This window comes from Conger conger, chromosome 5, assembly GCF_963514075.1.
Source record: "Conger conger chromosome 5, fConCon1.1, whole genome shotgun sequence".
In the NCBI taxonomy this organism is placed as follows: domain Eukaryota; kingdom Metazoa; phylum Chordata; class Actinopteri; order Anguilliformes; family Congridae; genus Conger; species Conger conger.
In genome coordinates, this window is record NC_083764.1 from 31,712,713 (window position 1) to 31,738,035 (window position 25,323).

At 40.0% G+C, this 25,323-nt stretch overlaps 1 protein-coding gene across 1 annotated transcript in view; it reads left to right on the forward strand.

Moving 5' to 3' along the window:
• The window catches only part of mcm3 (minichromosome maintenance complex component 3), a 48,523-nt gene extending 32,963 nt beyond the window's left edge, over nt 1–15,560 (forward strand). The window contains exons 12-17 of the mRNA XM_061241975.1: nt 3,018–3,168; nt 3,857–3,997; nt 10,532–10,641; nt 12,868–12,953; nt 13,758–13,839; nt 14,667–15,560. Coding sequence (XP_061097959.1) covers nt 3,018–3,168; nt 3,857–3,997; nt 10,532–10,641; nt 12,868–12,953; nt 13,758–13,839; nt 14,667–14,865 — 769 coding nt within the window. The 3' untranslated portion in view covers nt 14,866–15,560. The remainder of the gene's footprint in view (nt 1–3,017; nt 3,169–3,856; nt 3,998–10,531; nt 10,642–12,867; nt 12,954–13,757; nt 13,840–14,666) is intronic.
• Nucleotides 15,561–25,323: the final 9,763 nt, after the last annotated feature.

The window sequence follows — 25,323 nt, forward strand, 5'->3', positions numbered from 1 at the left end:
CCATTACCAAACCGTTTGAGATATCAAAAATATCCTTCGGAATTAGTATCATGACTATCCTGAGACCACTTTGACCACATTTGGTGTGAATGCAATGAACCCCCTAGGAGGAGTACTTAAAAGTGTAGTACGTGTAAAATGCACAAAATTCAAAATGGCTGACTTCCTGTTCACATATTTGATTCGATGCGAATGAGAAATGTGTTTGGGCAGAGGAGCCCCACAACCCTACAAAATTAGGTGAAGGTAGCTCAAAGTGCCTGTCCACAATAGAAGACAAAGCAATAGGGGGCGCTGTGGAGTCCCTTGGCCACGCCCAGGTCTGAGCATCTGACAGTTCCTGAGAGACACCACTTCTCATGTGTGTGCAAAATTCCGTGAGTTTTCATCCATGGCAAGCACCTCAAAAATGCACAAAACATAGAAAAAAAAGATTATAATTATAGGGGGCGCTGTCTAGCCACGCCCCGATTGATATGTATATATTTGATATTGTATTCCAACAGTGAACATATTTCTAAAATATCAGCCAGATCGGACGATATCGAAAAAAAAGTAATTTTTTGCATGCACTATGTCTACTCTACGACTCGCCATTTCCATACCGTTTGAGATATCAAAAATCCCTTCGCAATTTAGTGTAAGGACTATCTTAAGATCATGCTGACCACATTTGGTGTGAATGTGATGAATGCCCTAGCAGGAAGGCATACAAATATGATGAAGACCACACTTCCTGTTGCCAGATGGTGGCGCTATAACATTGACTTCTTCTTGGGACATGGATGTGAGTATACTCACACAATGAACATAATTGTGAAGTATCAGCCAGATCAGACGATGTAAACCACAAAATTATGACCACTTCCTTCCTTCCTTTTAAAAATTGTACGCCTCGCCATGACCAGACCGTTTGAGATATCAAAAATATCCTGGCAATTTAGAATCATGACTATCTTGAGACCATTCTTACCGCATTTGGTGTGAATGCGATGAACCGCCTAGGAGGAGTACTTAAAAGTGTAGTACATGTGAAAACGCACAAAATTCAAAATGGCTGACTTCCTGTTCGCATATTTGCATCGGGCAGCGCAATGGGGGGCGCTGTGGAGTCCCTCGGCAACACCCAGGTCTGAGCATCTGAGAGATCCTGACGGCCACCACTTCTGATGTGTGTGCAAAATTTCAAGACTTTTTAGCCATGGCAAGGCCCTCAAAAATGCCCATTTGACGGAAGAGAAAGAATAATAATAATAATATTTACAATAACAATAGGGTCCTTCGCACCCTACGGTGCTTGGGCCCTAATAATAATAATCCTTCCAATAACAATAGGGTCCTTCGCACCCTACGGTGCTTGGGCCCTAATAATAATAATAATCCTTCCAATAACAATAGGGTCCTTCGCACCCTACGGTGCTTGGGCCCTAATAATAATAATCCTTCCAATAACAATAGGGTCTTTCGCACCCTACGGTGCTTGGGCCCTAATAATAATAATAATCCTTCCAATAACAATAGGGTCCTTCGCACCCTACGGTGCTTGGGCCCTAATAATAATAATAATAATAATAATAATAATAATAATCCTTCCAATAACAATAGGGTCCTTCGCACCCTACGGTGCTTGGGCCCTAATAATAATAATCCTTCCAATAACAATAGGGTCCTTCGCACCCTACGGTCCTTGGGACCTAATAATAATAATAATAATAATAATAATAATCCTTCCAATAACAATAGGGTCCTTCGCACCCTACGGTGCTTGGGCCCTAATAATAATAATCCTTCCAATAACAATAGGGTCCTTCGCACCCTACGGTGCTTGGGCCCTAATAATAATAATCCTTCCAATAACAATAGGGTCCTTCGCACCCTACGGTGCTTGGGCCCTAGTAATAATAATAATCCTTCCAATAACAATAGGGTCCTTCGCACCCTACGGTGCTTGGGCCCTAATAATAATAATAATAATAATAATAATCCTTCCAATAACAATAGGGTCCTTCGCACCCTACGGTGCTTGGGCCCTAATAATAATAATAATAATAATAATAATAATAATAATAATAATCCTTCCAATAACAATAGGGTCCTTCGCACCCTATGGTGCTTGGGCCCTAATAATAATAATAATAATAATAATCCTTCCAATAACAATAGGGTCCTTCGCACCCTACGGTGCTTGGGCCCTAATAATAATAATAATAATAATAATCCTTCCAATAACAATAGGGTCCTTCGCACCCTACGGTGCTTGGGCCCTAATAATAATAATAATCCTTCCAATAACAATAGGGTCCTTCGCACCCTACGGTGCTTGGGCCCTAATAATAATAATAATAATCCTTCCAATAACAATAGGGTCCTTCGCAGCCTACGGTGCTTGGGCCCTAATAATAATAATCCTTCCAATAACAATAGGGTCCTTCGCACCCTACGGTGCTTGGGCCCTAATAATAATAATAATAATCCTTCCAATAACAATAGGGTCCTTCGCACCCTACGGTGCTTGGGCCCTAATAATAATAATCCTTCCAATAACAATAGGGTCCTTCGCACCCTACGGTGCTTGGGCCCTAATAATAATCTTTACAATAACAATAGGGTCATTCGCACCCTACGGTGCTTGGGCCCGAATAATAATAATAATCCTTCCAATAAAAATAGGGTCCTTCGCACCCTACGGTGCTTGGGCCCTAATAATAATAATAATAATAATAATAATAATAATAATAATAATAATCCTTCCAATAACAATAGGGTCCTTCGCACCCTACGGTGCTTGGGCCCTAATAATAATAATAATCCTTCCAAGAACAATAGGGTCCTTCGCACCCTACGGTGCTTGGGCCCTAATAATAATAATCCTTCCAATAACAATAGGGTCCTTCACACCCTACTGTGCTTGGGCCCCAACTAGCTTTGCTGCTTTTGAGAAAATAAGATGGCATGTCAACAGATAAATAAATGGGGTGAACAAACTGGTGTCTTAATGCCAAATTGTGTCTTTTTAGGGAGAAGGTGGTGAGCAAGGAGTTCATGCGGAAATACATACACGTGGCCAAAGTCATCACGCCAATGCTGACACAGGAGGCAGCTAGTCACATTGCGGAAGAGTACTCCCGGCTGCGTAGTCAGGAACAGCTGGGCTTGGACGTCGCAAGGGTGAGAATGAGATCCTGTTTTTTGAAAGCCAATTACGACTGCAGAATGTTAATTTTCTGAGCTAGATCCACGCAGGAAACATACATATGTTTATAAAACAACATCTTCAGCAAATTGCAGGATTTGGCGCACATCATATGTACAATATTTCTTTATTTTTTTACAGTTTTCAGGTGCACATGTAAACTATTCTACCTAGGAAACATGTATCAAAGTGGTGCACTGGGCTGGAACCGCAGTATGCGTGTAAAATCTAGGAGAGTCATCGCAAGCTGCACTTCTCTACTTAATGTATATGCATTTAAGGCTGGATCGTGCAACTATAAGGCGGTAGTATTATAAGTGTAGCTTATGTATTATGTTGAATTTACTAAAATTATTCATATTAATGAGGGTTGATTTATGTAACTGGGGCGCAAGTGAGACAGAGACCCAGCCTCCGAACATTGTTACAAACTGAGCATGCTCAACTGGCATTGCTAAAATAATAAAAACAGGGTTGTATTAGTTATCCTCCAAAACAATTGGTGTGGTCATTGTCATTACAGCTGAAAATATTGAATAGTTCAGCATTGCGATAACAAAAACAGATGGTACAAGTAATATGAAATGGCTTCATTTAAAAATGGGTTTGACAAGTAGCTCTCCCAGTATTTGGTTAACCCCAGTTTTTCTTTTGGCCCTGTAGACGTCCCCTGTGACAGCTAGAACGCTGGAGACGCTGATCCGCCTGTCCACAGCTCATGCCAAGGCTCGCATGAGTAAAGCTGTGGAGCTGGAGGACACCGAGGTTGCCGTGGAGCTGGTGCAGTTTGCCTACTTCAAGAAGGTTAGATGATGCAGTTGTGTGCTGCTGAACCCCCCCCGCCCACTCCTTCTGTAGATGTTCTGAATGTTTATTCTTAAGAAAAATCATTCACAATGGCCTTTCTCCAACATGATGTAGGTTTATGAAAGGATTTTACTTTCCGTTTCAGACTGTTCTCATGGGAGGTAATTCATATGGGAGGGGTAGTTACTATTATAGGCAGTTACAATTATATCTACAGTCCCCTCAAAAAGTATTGGAACAGCAAGGTCAATTTCTTTGTTTTTGCTATACATTAAAGACAATTGAGGTGGAGGCCAAATGATGTGCATGAGAGCCGTGGTGGTGCAACAGGCTAAGATGCAGCGGACTTGCGGTTGCAGTTCGTTGCAGTTGCACACCGAGGACCAGGGTTTGATTCCCAGTCCTGCCAGAAGTTTTTTCCAATACTTTTGCTGACCTAAAAATTTGGTGGTGTGATACCAAAGGTACTATGTTCTACTTTAACACACCTACGTGTCGTCTTTCTCAACCCCAAATTTATTCAGTGTTTTGCAAAAACAAAGGAATTGGCCTTGCTGTTCCAATACCTTTGGGGACTGTATATATGACAAATGTATGTTAAATTAATGAAACCATATCCTTTACAGCAGAAGTTAAAACAACCAAATACAGAACCTCCAAAATTCTGTCATCCTCTCATTCCCATTAGCTGCAAGTGTGAAGGGACTTTGGACTTTGCTTGTACTGGTGGTAGAGATAGGAAGGAGGGAAGGGGTGGCAGTGGCTTCAGCCTCATAATCTAGTGTCATACCCCTTTCTCTCACAAAACCCAGGATATACACGGGATATGTAACACCAACCTGACATTCAACTCATGATGGTCACTGGGATTTCCCAAAAGTTTTGGGGGAGATTCAGTGTGGCAGTTGGTGCGCATGATCTGATGATTGGTCATGCAATCTTACAGTTTATAGTATTTTAATCCCTTTATGGTCACCTATTATAAACTTATGTGATGCAATGCCTAATGTAATGCAAATAATGACAGAATACAAACAGTCGTGTTCATGCATCTTTGTGATTGAGAAGTTCAGAATTTATGGCTGAGAGAATTGAGAGGGTTGCTGTTGTCCTCGGCGTTGTTCATTAAAGAGGAATAACAATTACATTTTGTTAATGCATGATGCCTGATGATGCTTGTTGCATTTTGCATAATGTTTGGGAAATGGTGTTTCTTTCCTGAGTGGAACTTTGATAAGGTCTCAACCAGATCATAACCTGTGATATCCAGATGCAGTTTCTTTTGAGGGAGTGAGACCGAACCAGTGTTTCCAGATCTTTAAAATATTGTTGGAAATATAAAAATACTGTACTTAAAATTAGGCTGTTGTACATAGTCAAATGAAGGGACATTAGGCTATATGTGTCTAAATCTTCTAAGCAATCCTCTTGTATTGTCTTAACCATATACCATATACATTTACATTTTACATTTACATTTTTGTCATTTGGCAGACGCTTTTAATGCAAAGCGACTTACAAGTGCATAGGTTCTACCATAAGTCAAAGCATCACATCCAGAACTAGGAAAATACACATGGAATGCTGTTCTAAACATAGTCGTCAGCATAAGTGCAAATCTTTTTCTTTTTTTGGGGGGGGGGTTCGACAAGGATAGGGATATCAGAAAGGAGGGCGGGGGAAATCAGGAGGGAGGACTAAGGTAGAGTTTGAAAAGGTGGGTTTTGAGTCTGCGTCGAAATAGGGGGAGGGATTCTGCTGTCCTGACAGTGGTAGGCAAGTCATTCCACCACTGAGGAACCAGAACGGAAAACAGGCGTGAACGTGCAGCTCGACCACCTGGTGCACGTAGAGAGGGAACCATAAGGCGACCAGAGCTGGCAGACCGGAGTGGTCTAGCTGGGGAGTAGGGAGTGATCAAGGATTGTATGTAAGGTGGGGCAGTCCCCTTAGCAGCCTGAAATGCCAACACTAGGGCCTTGAAACGGATGCGTGCGGCAATAGGAAGCCAGTGGAGGCCAATGATAAGCGGGGTGACATGAGCCAACCTGGGCTGACTGCTGATCAGGCGGGCTGCAGCATTCTGGACGAGCTGGAGGGGCTTGATGGCACACGCTGGGAGACCGGCTAGGAGGGAGTTGCAGTAATCCAGGCGGGAAATGACGAGCGCCTGGACTAGGAGCTGGGTGGCTTTCTCCGTCAGGAGATGACGGATACGGCGTATATTATACAGAAAGAACCTGCAGGTTCTGGCAGTGGAGGATACTTGTGGAGCCAGGGTGAGGCAGTTATCAAGAGTCACCCCAAGATTCTTTGCCGTACTGGAGGATACTTTCTCCACCAACAATTAACTTGGTAGAAATGGTAGAAAGGCAGTGGATTGTGAAGCTTCGAGGTGGACGTTGAAGTCTCCCTGGAGCATCAGCGGGGTGCCGTTCTCAGGGAAGGAGCTGACCAGGGTGTCTTGTTCATCAAGGAAACTTCCCAGGGGCCCTGGAGGATGAAAGACAACAAATATCCTCCCCAAAGAGGATGGCTACTGAACTCTTGGTTCAAAAAGCCTAGTTTTATAAATCTAACAAATTGATGCCAGTCAGTGACGCTGGATTAAAATTTAACACAGGTTAGTTTATGGCCCATTCATGCTGGTGTGCTAAATGCAAACTAATGCATTGCAAAGCTTTTTATCATTACTAATGCTATGAAACACAAAACACTTTATACTACCATTCAGTCACAAGGAGTGGGATGGTAAAACCAACCAATAAGATATGCCATGTTGCAAAGATGTTATATTCCACTACAATTAAACCTACGTACAAATAAAGTCTGAGATCTTACTTTATTTCTCATTGCTGTGATAGTATTTGATTTGGTAAATGGTAAATGGTTGGAATTTCTATAGAGCCTTTATCCAAAGCATTGTACAGTTAGTGCTTCTCATTCAGCCATTCATACACACTCTCACACACCAACGGCGATTGGCTGTCATGCAAGGTACCAACCAGCTTGTCAGGATCATTTTGGGGTTAGGTGCCTTGCTCAAGGACACTTCGACACCCAGAGCAGGATCGAACCGGCAATTCTCTGACTGCCAGACAGGCTAACATCGCCCCTTTCTCGGTGGTAAAAGAAATTAACACTTAAATGTACATGTGGTCAGCTGGTTTGTAGATAATGGTGTTAGTTCAAAACAGTATCCAGCTATGTCCTGAGAACCAATGTTTACGCATAGAAATGTTGCATTTCACCACACTGATGGGGACTATTACAATGATATATAGTTTTTGATGATACCACGGCTATTACAGTGAAATAAAAGCTGCATTTTGAATGTTTGTAAGGTAGGGTGCCTGAAAAGACGGGTAAAAAAGAAATCCATTGCATGCACTAATTACAGCAAGAAGCAGGCAAGTTCTGTTGAACGTGCTCAATTGACTGAGACTTAATTAACCTTCAGTATAGGCTACAATGACATGTCAATTGCGCAATAGGTTTAATGCAACCAGCTGATACTTACTCACACTCCTCATAAACAAAATTGATTGTGTTTAAGTTGTGTTTGTGCACTCACTCAGTGAATAATCTAGACTTTATTTTTGTCAATCATTGCGATGGCAATCTCATTTTCAAGGGAGCCCTGAATTACAGTCGGGTCCATAAATATTGGGACATCGACAGAATTCTCCTCTTTTTGGCTCTATACACCACCACAATGGATTGGAAATTAAATGAACAAGATATGCTTTAACTGCAGGCTTTCAGCTTTAATTTGAGGGTCAAATTATGGTGAAGGTGAACGGTGTAGGAATTACAACAGCTTCTATATGTGCCTCCCACTTTTTAAAGGACCAAAAGTAATGGGACAATTGGCTGCTCAGCTGTTCCATAGCCAGGTGTGTGTTATTCCCTCATTATCTCATTTACAAGGAGCAGATAAAAGGTCTAGAGTTCATTTCAAGTGTGCTATTTGCATTTGGAATCTGTTGCTGTCAACTCTCAGTATGAGATCCAAAGAGCTGTCACTATCAGTGAAGCAAGCCATCATTAGGCTGAAAAATCAAAACAAACCCATCAGAGAGATAGCAAAAACATGAGGTGTGGCCAAATCAACTGTTTGGAACATTCTTAAAAAGAAAGAACGCACCGGTGAGCTCAGCAATACCAAAAGACCCGGAAGACCACGGAAAACAACTGTGGTGGATGACAGAAGAATTCTTTCCCTGGTGAAGAAAAACCCCTTCACAACAGTTGGCCAGATCAAGAACACTCTCCAGGAGGTAGGTGTATGTGTGTCAAAGTCAACAATCAAGAGAAGACTTCACCAGAGTGAATACAGAGGGTTCACCACAAGATGTAAACCATTGGTGATCCTCAAAAACAGGAAGACCAGATTAGAGTTTGCCAAACAACATCTAAAAAAGCCTTTACCGTTCTGGAACAACATCCTATGGACAGATTAGACAAAGATCAACTTGTACCAGAATGATGGGAAGAGAAGAGTATGGAAAAGGAAAGGAACTGCTCATGATCCAAAACATACCACCTCATCAGTGAAGCATGGTGGTGGTAGTGTCATGGCGTGGGCATGTATGGCTGCCAATGGAACTGGTTCCCTTGTATTTATTGATGATCTGACTGCTGACAAAAGCAGCAGGATGAATTCTGAAGTGGTTCGGGCAATATTATCTGCTCATATTAAGCCAAATGCTTCAGAACTCATTGAACGGCGCTTCACAGTGCAGATAGACAATGACCCGAAGCATACTGCGAAAGCAACCACAGAGTTTTTTAAGGCAAAGAAGTGGAATGTTATGCAATGGCCAAGTCAATCACCTGACCTGAATCCAATTGAAAATGCATTTCACTTGCTGAAGACAAAACTGAAGGGAAAATGCCCCAAGAACAAGCAGGAACTGAAGACAGTTGCAGTAGAGGCCTGGCAGAGCATCAACAGGGATGAAACCCAGTGTCGGGTGATGTCTATGCGTTCCAGACTTCAAGCTGTAATTGACTGCAAAGGATTTGCAACCAAGTATTAAAAAATGAAAGTTTGATTTATGATTGTTAGTTTGTCCCATTACTTTTGGTCCCTTAAAAAGTGGGAGGCACATAAACAAACTGTTGTAATTCCTACACCATTCACCTGATTTGGATGTAAATACCCTCAAATTAAAGCTGAAAGTCTGCATTTAAAGCACATCTTGTTCGTTTCATTTCAAATCCATTGTGGTGTATAGAGCCAAAAAGATGAGAATTGTGTCGATGTCCCAATATTTATGGACCTGACTGTATGTAAAAATAAATAAAATATTATTCAAGTCTCAATTTACAGTGCAATTTAAATGACAAATGGCAATAGATAGAATTTAATATTGTAATAGAAATACAAGTAAAAACTTATAGCACCAAATTAAAGTGCCAGCTATTCATTCTATTAACATAAAAGCATGAAACCTCTTCAATTAAAACTATTGCATTCTGTTGTGAGGATGCTCACTCTCCAATTTCTACAGTTCAGACCGCTGAACCGATACTCTGGGTTTTACTCATTGAGGATCAGTTCCCCTTTAGAGCCGGGTTTCGCGGTGCATCCCTAATGTTGAATTTGCAGTGATCCATCTTTAGGTTTGACTCCTGCCGAAAACATGTCTCATGAGACCTGCCCTAAGTTTGTGCATGAATTCAAAACAACATTAAATATAACTATTTTCATCTCAGTATTTGTATTACTACAGAACTTATAGGAACATTTGTTTATTGGGAATAGTCTGATATTTTAGTCTAATTACAGTTCATCAGGGCCTTTAATTTTGAGGGAATGAATGCTGGAAGAATAAAGATGTTTGTGTCCTGAACTCTATGAATGGATTTTAAAAAAATGGAAATGTTTTGCTTTTTCACTGTTTCAAAGATATTACCAAGTAAGTTAGGGTTCAATCAGCTGTAACGTTCAGTATAAAATGCACATCATGTCTATCACTATTTTTGACAAACTGAACCTTAAAAGACTCTGTACTGTACCTGCAAACAAGTGATTCACAATTTAGCTTGTGTTTTTGCGTGTCTCCAGTTGAGTTCTGCAGCAGAACCATCTGGATTTTGCTCAAGGACCAACATATTTATTGGACTGAGATTTCACCCTGGCTCCATCAGTCTCTTGTTTTATTTTCACTGCACAATCAAGCTGTCTAGAACTTGCAGTCATAACTCTTTCAGCATCAGTTCTAGCTAGGCATGTGTAAATGATAGTGAAGTTGGGGATTGACTGTGGACTGGGAATGAACACTGCAGACCAATGAGTAACTCCGGTCCTAACTGCCTTTCCAAATCAATAACCTTGCTAATCTTCAAAGATTTACTAGGCTTGAAGCAGGAGTGTAGCCAACCCCCAGTGGATATTGTAATTGGTATGAAAACCAATGTAAATTCCAGCCCTTCTAGGAATGTGTTTATGTACCCCTGTTGTAATGTGAAAAGGGCAGTTTGTTCCTGTTTCTGCAAAAATCCCTTTTGGCCATCTCCTTCTAGGTCCTGGAGAAAGCCAGGCGGCGCTCCAAGCAGGAGGGCCAGGACACACAATGTGAGGAAGATGATGATGATGAAGAAGGGCAAGGAGTGTCTCAGCCCCCAAGGAAGAGGTCAGACAGTGCTTCTCTGTCCCTTAGTGGCTGTTATCCTGTCATTAGGGGGCAGACCTGGGTCAAATACATATGTAAAGTATTTTAATAACTTTTTAAATTAGAAATTCAACGTTTAAAAATACTATGCTAGTATTTTCAATTAGAATATGCATTTGAAAATGCATTTTAGGAATATTTGCAACTACTTTCAAATATGCCTCAAAAAACATTTGAAATACTTCATTAGGCAACTTAAGTACAAAACATTGGATTTTTAATGGAATTATTTGAAAATATAAGCAATTGCCCCAAGCTGATGAAAGCACTGGATATGCAAGAACCTGTTCTTAGTACGGGGGACAGTATTTTGCGAATGGTGAGGACTTCTGGTAAAGTGATGTAGTGGCAGTCATTTGTAGCAAGATTGCCCATAATCCATAGTGGTTTTGGGTTTGCTTTTCAGACAACCACCACCAGGTGGCAAATGTGAGGGTACAGGTTATCTTCCCCCGCAGCACCTAACCTCGTTAGCACTGGCATCTCCTATATATACTGACTGGCCAAAAGAAGTTGCCGTTTGGATTTAAATATAACTATAACTGAAATATGGAGGATATTCTACCTCAGATTTGTTTTTGTATTTTCAAACTTTAAAAGTCCATCTATATTGTTATGATCGCTCGTAAATCGTAACATAAAGGACACACACCAGTTTAAGATATAACAAAATAATAGAATTTAATAATACAAAAGATAACAGAACATACAAAAATTGGTAATGAGGTGTGTAGAGCTATGTGTCATGTATTTAATGTAGGTGCATAAATTGAATGTGAATGGATACATGTAAATGTTAGTCAGTCAAACAAAAAGGCTTGTCAGCATGGGAGGAAGGAAGCCCCAACTGCAGGAATGGCAGATGTTTTAAGCACAAAGCCTCTGGCCGCAGGTGCACCTCGTTAACCTGATGACCCTCTTGTTCCTCAGCCAGCCACTTGAAAGACAAGCAAAAGGAAAAACCAGAAACGGATACGAGAGGGCCGTCACAATATTCATTGGGATTTCTTTGAGCTATTTTAGACAATGCATTAACGAGACGTGTTGCTGTGTAGTGAAAAGTAGGATATTTTACTTTTGAAATGTAGCTGAGTGACAGTAAAGGTCTCCAAGAATGGAAATGCTTTAATAAACTACAGATACAGGTGCAATTTTTTGTTTTTGTTGGCTATTACAGTTATTGCAGTGAGGATTTTACTCCTCCTGCTGTTAAGGTAACCTCACTATCTGGTTCATCAAAGACTTAAACCTTGCAATGGACCAATATAAACTTTAAAATAACAAATTAAAATGAATCAATATAGATACACATTGTTTGGAGAACAGGGTTGTGTAATTGTTTGCTCATAAGAAGATACAAGTTACGAGTTCACAAAGTTTCCTCTCTGGGAGTGTTTTGTACTTTCTTTGTAGTCCTAAAACATGCTATCTCTTTGATTTCCCCTCCTCTGTCATTCAGTTTTCTACTGAATAGCGGGTCAGACACATTCCTGCTTATCCCTGCGCTATCAACACCTCTTTACTATTGTCTCGGGGCAGTGGGGGTGCTTCTCATCCTACTTAAACACTAGACTTGTTAATCAGCATAAGGCTCAGCTCTCAGCATAGTTGGTATCTAATAATTTTCTCTTTTTCGTTGGAAACCCATTCTTTATTTACTTCCCTGGTTTCACTTGGTAATGAATTTGGAACAAAAACTTCCTTTTGGTGTGTGGTTGCAGGAGCACTGAACATCTGAATCGAGCTGTCTCGTGGGGCCGCCGTCGTGTCCGTTCAGTGGAAGCCGCGAAGGGGATAAATGTATTTAATGATGATATTGCTATTATAGATCAAGTAATACAAAGCATTTCATGTGTACATTTATTTGAATTATTTCGTTTTCAAATACAGTACATCTGGTATCTTGCATCTGTCTGTTACAGCAGGGATCTCAAATTCAAGTCCTGCATTCTCTGAAAGTTTTGTGGCTTTGTTTTATTCGGCAGCCAAACACCTTTGAAACCAGGTGTGTAGACTCACCAAACAATTGCTTCAGTTGCAGTGCTGAAATGCACTGGAAACATGCTGTGGCCCTCAGAGTTTGAGATCCTTGTTTAGGCAAGTATCCTTGACTAAATTTTTGTATTTACACTTAAAATGGCAAATATAAATTTATTGGCTGCTCTTATGTTTTTTCTGGCCTGTAAGGAGTCGCCGTTCTGCTGAGACGAGACCTCAGGGAAGTGACCCATATGACCCCTATGATTTTACAGAAGTGCAGGAACATCCTGAAAGTAAGTATCTTGAGGACTGCCCTTTTATAAAAAAAATTATAATAACACGGGAATTGACGATAAAAAGGGTACAGTTGACCACCGAATTGGGAGAATTTTTTTTATTTATATATATATATAAAAAAATTCTCCCAATTCGGTGGTCAACGGTACCCTTTTTATCGTCAATTCCCGTGTGTTATTGTGGAAACGCTATTGAAACCCTGCCTCGGAAGCCTTCATGCCGTGCATCTCTCTCCCCGAATCGTGATTCCGAGGCGATTAGGGATGCTTGCATGCATCACAGTTTGATGTCTTAACCATGCTTTTGCACCTGTAGAATAACTATTCCATTTCCTTAATATTTTCAAATTTAGAATAAAATGTTTAAATTTTTAATAAAACTTATTATTTTTATTATTATTTTTTGCACCATTCTTTCCAAACTCTGTGTGTGAAAAATCCAGGAGGTCAGCAGTTTGAGATACTCAAACCACCAACAATCATTCCATGGTCAAAGTCACTTAGAGACATTTTTTTCCCATTCTGATGGTGAACTGAAGCTCCTGACCCATAACATATCTACATAATTGTATGCATTGCGCTGCTGCCACACAATTGACTGATTAGATAATTACATGAATAAGTAAGTAAAAATGTTCCTAATAAAGTGCTCGGTGAGTGTACATATGGTGATAATTGGTATCTAGTGGTGTATTTTGTTTTTTGTGTATAGCTTCCATGTGATTGATTCATTTTGTTTCAATTGCTGATTGAAATGTTGATTGTGGTGCTTCAAACGGCATACCTTGATTGGTCCCACAGTTCAAGCTGGGACCCCAAGGGCCAGCGAGGAGGCAATGGAGCCCACAGAACAAGATGGGCAGATGCAGATGACTGCAGACAGGTGAGTTTATCCTGGAGCAGTTTTATTTTTATTCGGTTATTTGCATAGCATTAACCTGGCAGCAGAGGCTATTATTATTTCCATAAATTGGATCCATGCAATATGTTACAAACATTAACTTTTATTCCCGTGAATCAAAGCGATTTGTTGAGTGACACTATGCCATTACTTTAATTGGTAAATTACTTTGGGACAAATGCTAATCGTGTAAAGGCCCATACATCGTGGCTTCAGAAAGTATTCAGATCCCTTCATTGTACTTTATTGTGCATCCTAATTGCTTTCATTATCCTTAGGATGTGTCTAGAACTTTATTGGAGTCCACCTGTGTCAAATTGAATTGATTGGACATTGTTTAGAAAGGCACACACCTGTGTATATGACACCTACTAAATTACTAAAATGTGTATATAAGGTCCCACAATTCATACTGCATGTCAGGACAAAAACCAAGCAATCTGAAATATCTAACCAAAAGTTTCATTAATAATTTAAATAACCAATATTAATAATTAAACATACAGATAACTTGAAGATTGGAAGTTCTTTGAAAGACTGATTTGACTCGGCTCAACTTCATGTGACACCAAAACAGACAATAAAATGTTTTAAACTGACGTACAAACACCGAACATATTGAACTTGTGTGTGTGTGTGTGTGTGTGTGTGTGTGTGTGTGTGTGAGAGAGATTTTTTAATAATTAATGAATTGCAAGTGAATGTCCTTAACAGCATTTCTGTACTCTGCTGACCCACACATCTTTCGTTAGGCTCAAGTGAAACCCTGAAATGAGATGTCAAAAGTGAACTCTTATCTTTTCTTGCAGGTTGAAGGAGTTTAAGGCAGCGCTGCTGGAGACCTTCCACTCTGCCCATGCACAGTCTGTTACCATCAATGCGCTGATGGAAACTATCAACAAGGGCAACAAAACTGCTTTCACCCCCGCTGAGGTGCAGGCTGCTCTGGACTGCATGCAAGATGACAACCAGGTCATGGTGTCCAGCGACATCATCTTTCTCATATGAGACAATGGGTCTGAATTTCCCTTGGTAATAGCAGAGGTCTTGCTGTTGGTCCTGCTAATGCTCTGGCTGGTTAGGCAGTTCCTTTTTCCAAACCTCACTGCATTTAAAGGTGGTAAAATTGACCTCTATATAGATCTGGTTGCTTCAGTTTTGTGCTACCATTTTATTTGATTGCTTTGGTCTTTTTTTATACAGTCCTTCCAAAAGAAAGGAATTTGAAATTCAATTGAATCAATTAGTTTGTGTGAAATGTATTGTGTTTTCCTAAAGGAATATACCAATGTTTTGGGAAATGTACCTTTTTTCGGACGAAGACGAGATGTTTGATTTCATTTTAGTTTTTGTGCATTTACTGACTTGGTTTCCATCTCAGCACAACGTGTTAGCTTAGCATAAAGACTTGAAGCCTATAGTCAGTAGCCTACCTTCTTCAAAGTGAAGAAATACACCTTACAGCAACCCCAAAGTTGTCGTATTTACACGAGGTATCGTGTATTTCAAAAACGCCTGTGGGGAATTTTTTTTTTTTTTTTTTAAACAAAAGATGTTGTTTTCAGAGAAGTTAGACATTTGGAACTATAACATGCGTGTCCTTCAGTCTGTTGGAAACATTTCTCCAAATGTTGATGTATTCCTTTTAATTATGTGTGTTAAAATCCAAAATTAAATAAATAAAAAAGGTATGCCATAAAGCAGTTTAATTTTTGAAGTTAAATTTTTTCCATTTCTTTTCCTTCCTTCCTAATAATACATGCCTTAATCCAGAGCCATTTACAATGAATATATAGGTGCTGGGATGAAATTGTCCTGAAAAATTGGTCAAATGTCCCAAGAGCGCAAGACATTCTTATGCCATGGATATCACTGTCATTCACATATTTGTTTGTAGATAAGATGTATGCGGCTGCAAGGTGTGTGCTTTCTTTCTTTTCTTTTTTTTTTCTTTTTTTTGTGTGTTATTGCCTGGCTTCCTTGTTGGAAGTACTGTTCATTCAGTTGGTCACACTTTAGTGTTTTGTCCATTCAAGGTTGCATTGTGCATGAAGGTTTTGGAAAAAGCTAAAGGAAAAAGGTGATGCCAAAACATGATTCTATATTTATAAATATGCCAGATTCTGGTTTTTAAAGTGTATAAATACTTATGTAAAATGCTAACAAAATGGGAGGGATGCTTTGGCCCTACAGCATCTGTGCTTGCTTACAGGTTTGATGTCCATGATGTTTTTTACTATTTTAAGATGTTATTTATGCTTATGACCAAGAGTGCTGTAGCGTAGTGGTCCATGACTGGCACCTACTAGGTAGCTGGTTCGATCACCGTTGTAGCTACAATTAGATCTGCACAGCCTTTGGGCCATTGAGCTAGGCCCTTAACCCTGTATTGTTCCAGGATTGTCTCCTGCTTAGTCTAAAATCAACTAAGTCGCTCTGGATAAGAGCGTCAGCCAAATGCCATTAATGTAATGTTAATGTAATGACCACGGTGGGCAAAACAAAGGTCTTTGCTGATTCATCAGGTCAGCAACCCTGGTCCTGGAGCTAACTCGCCTCACCTCGGTTATTGGGTGTCAATCAGATGCTGAGGTTAAGGTGAAAACAAAAACCAGCACACCCTGCGGCTCTCCAGGACTAGGGTTGCCGACCCAATACTATATCAATCAATGCTATAGAATGCAGGAAATTATGTAGACAGTATAAAAAAAATAAGAATGGAGAGATTCTGTATCTACAGTGGTGACAGAATTTACATTTTTTGTTTAAACTGCCATTACTTATAAATTTTTACATTACATAGGCTGCATAGCTGCAATCACACTCCACATTTTCTTGAGGAAATTCACATCTCTAGTTTAATTTAACATCCACCATAGCCTACCATACATGCCTCAGTCCTACAAAGTAATCTTTGTTTCATTTTTTCCATTTCAACTTTTTCCAGATCAATATTCTTTTTCACTTCGCTCTCGATAAAGACAAGTGCAAGCTGTGAAAGACGCTCCTCGGTCATTGTTGAGCGCATGTATGTTTTCAATAGCTTTAGCCTGCTTGCACACTGTTCACAAGAATTGAGATAAATGTGATTCAATGTTGCCAGGTTTTGAAATGCTCTATTCATGTCATTAGCAACAAGGAAGGCTAAAACCTGACCAGTCGCCAACTTGCAATTTTAGAACAGTATTCATCATGCACATCTGACGCACAGACATCATCATCATAATAAGCTATTGTATGTTTATATATTGTATTTGATGCCATTTTCCTCACATCAGCAAATCTCTCCTTGGGCTGTGTTACAAATGCGTTCAGAACTTAGAAATATGTCTGTACTTTGAAATGGGCCTGAGGATTTGGCATTGGCTCATCAGGTAGCTCATCAATCGCTCCCCTTTTTTTTTTTTCCTTACTCGCATATTCTGTATTTGTACATGCCTTTTTTAACAGGTCTGTTGCACATTTTTCCATGTTAACAAACAGTTGTCTACAAGTTCAAGTATGCCTGGATCCATCGACTCCTTTTGAAGATAGTTAGACAGCGCAAAGGTTTTATGGAGGACTGTTCCAGAACACCAACATAATGGCAAATTCTAAGCTAACAAGTCTTTGGCGTCTGACACAGCTTTGGGGGCACAATTTACGATAATGCAAAGGGTAACGTGGAAGGCTAGCCAAAAAAAAGAACACATGAGAAGAGGCTGCATCGAGAAGAATGAAGTTTAAATTGTCCATACAGGTGCATAGAGCAAGTGCGGCTGAGTTTAAAAGGCTCCTTGTATTGTTGGTCATGGATGCACCCGCCCTGGGCCCCATTGGAGCTCCGCTGTTGTTCAGACATTTCAATGTATTGTGTGTAGACTACCAGAGTTGGAGAAATACATCTCTTATACTACATTTACTTTCACCAAAATGTAATATACAGCCCACACACCATTCACTCACACACTCATACCCACAGGCAATTTAGACTCTCCAATCAACCTAACCTGCATGTCTTTGGACTGTGGGAGGAAACCCACGCGAACACGGGGAGAACATGCAAACTCCACACAGAGAGGCCCCGGCCGACCAGGATTCGAACCCAGGACCTCCTTGCTGTGAGGTGCACTGCACTATCTGTGCCGCCCCTAACTGTGCCTGTCCATTGTAAATAAACTGAGCAATTGCTGTCAGAAGGTGCTGGTCATCTACACTGGCAAACTGGGTAGTGACACAAGCTTGAGCTTGAAATATTACATTTTTCATACATACAGTATATAAAAATAGCTTTTTTTTGTTGAAATACACTCATTAGGTATTTATTAGACTTATTATTTAGACTTCTACTGCTGTAGCCTATCCACTTAAAGTTATGATGTGTTGTGTGTTCAGAGATGCTCTTCTGCATACCACTGTTGTAATGAGTGGTTATTTGCGTTACTGTCACCTTCCTAGCTTTGACCAGTCTGGCCATTCTCCTCTGACGTCTCTAATTAACAAGGCATTTCTGTCTGCAGAACTGCTGCTCATTGGATTTTGTTTTGTTTTTTGCACCATTCTTTGCAAACTCTAGAGACTAGTGTGTGTGAAAATCCCAGGAGATCAGCAGTTTCTGAGATACTCAAACCACCCTGCTGCCACCAACAATCATTCCATGGTCAAAGTCTAAAGATACATTTTTTGCCCCATTCTGATGGTTGAGGTGAACATTGAATGAAGCTCCTGACCTGTATCTACATGATTGTATGCATTGCACTGCTGCCACACAATTGGCTGATCAGATAATCACATGAATAAGTAGGTGTAATAAAGTAAGAATGTTCCTGATAAACGGCTTGGTGAGTGTAGATTTAGCTGAATAGTTAGTTAGCAAATAGTACACAAGATAACACTACACATATTATCTTAAACAAACACAGCAATCAAATGATTTTTCTTGTTGAGACTAACGTTAATTAGCTAGCTAGCTAGTCATTAGTCTTCTATTTAGTCAGCTGACATTAACGTTAGCTAATGTCAGCTAGGTAGCTAGTTTGATGTTATTTAATGATGATATTCAAATAATATTTCAACTATAACATTACCATTATCAATATTTTCAACCTGTCACACTGACAAAAGCAAAATAAAGTTTAGAGGCTTACAAACTGCCCTTAACATAAAAGCTTGCAAGCTGTCCTGTCATAGTGATTCTGGCTTTTTTGACACATTTGCCGGCCTTCAAAGAGGGAAAGATGGTGTCTTCACAAAAACAGCGGCACGGACAGGCAGACTGGTCAGAATTGAGGGAAGATGAATCCAACCAGATGCAGAGAGGTTGTGTGCACTCTGGAGCAGGAGAAAACCTGCTCAGGAGTGCATGTGACCTCAGACTGGGGTGACGGTTCACCTTTCAGCACGACAGTGGCCTGAAGCAGACAGCCAAGACAATGCTGGAGACTTTGACTGTCCTTGAGTGGCCCAGCCAAGGCCCAGACTTAAAGCCCAGAGAACATGAGACCTGAAGATGGCAGTTCACAGACTCTTCCTAATGTGACGGAGCTTGAGAGGATCTGCCAGGAAGAATGGGATAAACTGCCCAAATCTAGATGTGCAAGGCTTGTAGAGACTTACCTAAGAAGACTCAAAGCTGCAATTGCTGCCAAAGGGGCTTCTATAAAGTATTGAATTAAGGGTCATGATTTTTAATACATTTGCAAAAATATCTTTCCATGTTTTTATTTTTATTGTATAAAAATAGCTATTTTATCCATTTAAATTTAAATCACAATACAGTGTGCAAACTGAATACTTTCTGAAGCAACTCTAATAGGTAACAATACTGTGAATTTCCTATTGTATACTCTTGTCATAAAACAAAATCACAAAAAAATAGAATAAACCGTTTTCTATTAAGTAGTTGTATTTACCAACTTTAACTGGATTAAAGTTGACTATACTTGCTTGCAAGCTGGTCTAGCTAATTATGGTTAAAGATAATCAATCAAATAATCAATGACAATAGCCCCTTTGTCAAGCAAGACAACTTACAAATATGCAATGTTTGATAGCCAAGTTTAGTGATTTTGTAAGCACTGTCTTCAGTAATGCCACAGATGGTTCAAATTGCTGGTTTTTAATGCAATGTTCAACAGATGCATGCTTATGACAGATACAATATTATGGGGAAATGCACCTACTGTAAATGGAAGGCAAAATACACTGGGATATAAACATAGCAAGAAATTGACCTGAAACTAATCCGTTGAAATCCGAGGTGAAGGAGGGTGTGTATGGGGGTGTGCAATGTGATCTACAGCAGCCTAGCTTGTTTCCAATCAGGTGAAAACATCACATAACAATTGACCCCATGTCACATGGCACAACATACCCCGACCTCACCATTAAACATTTGGGAACTTCTACTGTGGTACATAGAAACTTTGAAGTAGAATGGGAGACCCTCCTGGGAAAAATTTAGTTGCTGCTGGAATCTTCCCTCTGGTGAAATTATCCTCAAAATGTGGGTACCCAGGTGGGTGCAACAGATGGGTGGTGGTTGAGGCGAGTTTCCCCCTCATCACTGTAAACGCTTTGAGTGTCCAGAAATGTATAGAAATGTAATGATCTATCTCTCTGAAAAGGGAAATATTATATCAAAGTTAATGCTATAAAGAAATCCATTTAAAAAGTAAATGTAATATTGTGTTCTGAATGTTTTCAGTGTTAAACATTAGGGAAGGGAGGGAGATTGAGATGGAGGCACTGGTTACTGTGAAGGGGGGGAAAAAAACATTGAAAAACTTCTAATGCTCATATAAATGTATTGAATGAATCAAATGCATTGCTATTCTTTGTTTTACAATAAAATTAAGATGATATCTACTTTACCTGGTTTTCTTAATATTGACCCCCGGACATTTGACAGTATCCTCAGCATCCTCGGTGGAGAAAATTTCTGAGGGACAAGTGCCTGTTGATTGGTATTCTAGTTACCCTTTTAGCTTTTATTTGGATTAAACAAAAAGTGAGATATGACCCCCACAATCACGTTGGAAAACCCATATTCAATATCTACGGAAGTCTTTCAATTGTGCTGACCAATCTTGTTTATTTGATTATTCCAAGTGTTACACACTCACATTAAAGTCATCACATTGTCGAGGACCCGGCCCTAGGCCCCCCTGATGAGAGATTGACGGGGGATGGGTTAGAAAGGAATGCATTGTTAACCCCTCGCACACGCCATCGAGGTGGTAGTAAGAACGCCCGTAAGAAGAAAAATATGTGGTTCAGAGAATGAGCAGCTATACTTGTCAGTAGAGGAGTCTGAAGTCGGGGGAGCAAGGTTAAAGTTCTGACTGAGAATACCCCAACCCTACAGGGGAGGGGCACAATGCCTGGCTAAAGAAAAACAAAAATAAGGAAAACGGAAGGGATGTCAATACCGAAAGAAAATTAATGATTAATGGCAGATGATTTACACTCAGCTATTGGCTGGATGTCCTTTGTAGATCCCTTAAGGCGCCACAAAAAGGGGCACCTGAAGAGGGTGTTGAGATGGTGGCAGGCTTTAACGTCTGGCTTGCATGAGACCAAAGTTTGGAGGAAGTCAAGGAGAGATTATGAAACTGACACAGACACCAGTGATGAATAGGTTCATTAAAAACAACATAAGGGCTAGTGTTTTTCCACTCGTATATTAAGATGGTGGAAATTCCCAAACCAGAGGGGCCCATGAAATAAAATATTGGGGACAGTTCTTTTGAGGTATGAGAAAATGACAATTGGAAAAACAGAAATAATTAATATGATCATTAAAAAACAGGTTATATAAAAGATAAATGTCTTCCCGCTTGACATAATGGGGGCATTTCTTATCAAAAAAGGTACACTTTTGTATGCAAAAAAGATATATAAGGAATAAGCTTTTAGACCTTAGAGCAGGATCCCAGAATTCGGCTTCAGAAGATATCTACGAGCTGGTGAAGAAAGAGCCTCGCAGAACAACTATAACCAAGCTGGAGTGGTAATTATAATCTATATTAGTAGGAAAAGTAACATATTATAAGTTTACTTTTATATATCTTTTATTTCTCATTAGGGTACTATATAAAGTAGAAAAATGTAGAGAAATTATCATATTTAGATAAATATAATATTATAGGAATAGTTTCTTTTTAAACGTCAAGAAGGGGGAGCTATAGGATAAGGCTAAGGCCAAAGAGGATGGATATAGGAAGGGTGTACCTTGATTTTTAAACATCGTGGTGGAAAGGTAATTTAGAAAGAGCTAAGAGGGGTATATGTAACTTGCATGTGATTAGCAAACTGCAAAAGATGATATGTACACTGTAATCTGTATAACTCTATTCTTTTGATTGATTATAATAAAGTATATCTTACTATAATCATAGGTGATAAAGAGTCTTTAGAGGAATACATTGAATACAGGAAATCGATTACCAGATTTGCATCACACCCTTCACTTCGAGACTGGGCTGGAAGTTCAGTAGAACTTACCAGGGCTCCAGGACGTTCGGAGTACTTGAGTTCGTCCCCGAGACACCTCATGGTGAGGTCTGAGCTCGGCAAGGGGTCCGTGGCTCACGACAACATGCATATTATCTGTTTTAATAACCCTTGGCCTGGTTTTGTTTCTCTCTTTTGTTTATCTGACTGTCCTATTCTCAAATTATTTTGTATAGCACTGTCAAACCATCTTATATGAGTGAGACTTAACAAGAGAATTTATTGTTAAACCTACACTCAATGACCACTTTATTAGGTCGACCTGTATACCAGCTTGTTATTGCAAATATTTAATCAGCCAAACATGTGGCATTAAATAAATGCATAAAAGCATGCAGATGTGGTCAAGAGGTTCAGCTGTTTTTCAGACCAAATGTCAGAATTGGGAAGAAATGTGATCGAAGTGACTGAGCTTGGAATGAGTATCTCACCAATTATGTATCGGTGCATCCAACGCCGCCAAGTACTGCCACAGACTGTCCAGGAGCTCACTCATGCCCTGATCCAGGTCTGGGAGGAGATACCCCAGGACACCATTTGCGACTCATGAGGAGCATGCCCAGACGCTGTCGGGAGTGCGTACAGGCATGCGGGGGCCATACACACTACTGAGTCACATTATGAGTTGCCGTGATAAAATTCACACAAGTTTGATCAGCCAGTGAATTTTTAACTTTGATTTTCGGTGTGATTTTGAATCCAGCCCTCAATGGGTTGATGATTTCGGTTTCCTTTGACCGTTGTTACGTAATTTTGTTCTCAACAAATTGTACAATGTACATCAGTAAAGATTTTCAACTTGAATAAATCGTTCATCAAGATCTGATGTGTCCCTTAAGTGTTCCCTTAATATTTTGGAGCAGTGTAGTATATGCTGTTATATCGTACAGATAGACAACTGTTGCAAACAAAGTAGCCTTGTCATTCATTTAAACATACAAAACCTCCTGTTCCGCCACTGGGATGATGGCCATGTCATTGAGAATGTACTCTTTCAGTGGATTACAGACTAAGATACTTCAGGGTATGCTGACTAGCTCACTAACATGAACAAATCTGTCATACAACTTAATTAAAAGGAAAAATGAGATTGCAACTGCAAATAACCATACACTACTGCAAGAAAGAGGACCGCCTATTTCCGAGGATTCCCTGCTAAACTGAAGTGGAAACAAATTGGGTCAATTTGCCTGTATTGAATATAAAACCATTTTCAACCATTATAAATGCATCATAATGATCAGTTATACACTCACCAAGCACTTTATTAGGAATATCTTTACTTTATTACACCTACTTATTAATGTGATTATCTAATCAGCCAATTGTGTGGCAGCAGTGCAATGCATACAATCATGTAGCAGTACAAGATCAGTAACCTGATGAACCACTGTTAGAAGTGAAGAATTGTGGCGCAAAAATCATGGTATGGGGATGTTTTTCATACTTCGGTGTTGGGCTCGTATACCAGGGATCATGAATCAGTTTTAATACATCAAAGATACAGTAGGGCCCCCTCCGTCACCTGTTACAAAACATGTACTTTATATGCTCCCTGTCTATGTCTATCACCCTGTAGGTTTGTCAGCCTATGAGAATTACAAAAACATTACCGAACAGTCACGTCCGCTCCTCGGTTCCCCCTGCACCCTCTAGGCTGCAAATATAAAATGACGAAGAACATTTTAGAGGCAATGTATTTTACGGAAACATACACTGCCATTTTTTAACTCAAACGTGTGATTCATGCTATTAAAGAAGTTGCAAAGCGTTTTAACTTTCTGCTTTCCCGTGAGCTTTTGCGCACCTCTGAGGATCAAAGGATCAGTCCCACTTTGTAGCCTATGCGTTGCCAGTATGAAGACGACTTATCAGGGTTCCCAACCCAAATAATGTTGTACAGAAAGACCAGCAATACAGCTAATTGAACGCTGCTCTGTCAAAACTTACAAACTCAATTACCAGTCCATCTTGCCAAGTGTCCTCGATGTTGCTGCAGCACTAAAATGGTTTTAACATTGCTTGTGCCCGTAGTAATGTGAACCAACGTGTGCGCAATCTAGATTCAAATGATGCGATACCACATTTTGTTTCAATGTTGCTAATTAGGCTACTAATAAGCAGCTACATAGTTTAGCCTATGTGGATTGCAGAATACAGGCCTACGCATTTTAACAATACCCAATTGGCAAATGCTTGGAGACAAGGTATACATGCGACAATACAGATTTTGGAACACACTGGGATCAACTTTCTCATCCTTGTCAGTTCTGGAGATGGAGAACAGTATAGACTACTGATAACCAGTGCACCTTCCCCTGTTACAGTCAGGTCCTCGTAAAAGACAACAGACTTTATTCAAGCAACCATTTCCAAATGGCATATTTACTACCAATAAATTTGTTACAGATGTTACAGTGGGAAATAATTGTTTACACTCGCGACAACTGACATAGCTATGAAGCGCCATATGGCATAGGCTACGTTTCACTAATGTACATAAATGTTTCTGAATGTGAGATGCAACCAACCATAGCCAAGAGCATAAAACTGTTACAGTACACGGTGTTGAGATCGGACACATTTGGGATTCTGGGATTAGCCAATGGAGCTGTTCTAACTGAACAACAAGCTGTTTCAAAACCAAGCTCAAGGTGTCTTTTTCAGCAGGGGCTGATATTCGCTTGCAAAGCTGGACAGGGATGTAACGTTACAAGCGACGAGAGCAGCGATATGGACCAGGGCTCGTTTGGTTGAAGCCTTTCGAGATAGTGTGGTTCTGAATTACACACGGAAAGGTAAATGACACGGAAAACACAGCCTGCTATTCACATTCCTGGACATCACTTCCGCGTCACCATTACGGTTCCTTATGGCTCTGGCAATGTTCCGTGAGGCGAGTGACTTGCAGTTGCACCATGCTTACATTATAGTCACTGGCTAAGAGACGAGCTAACCATTCACCATTCATTT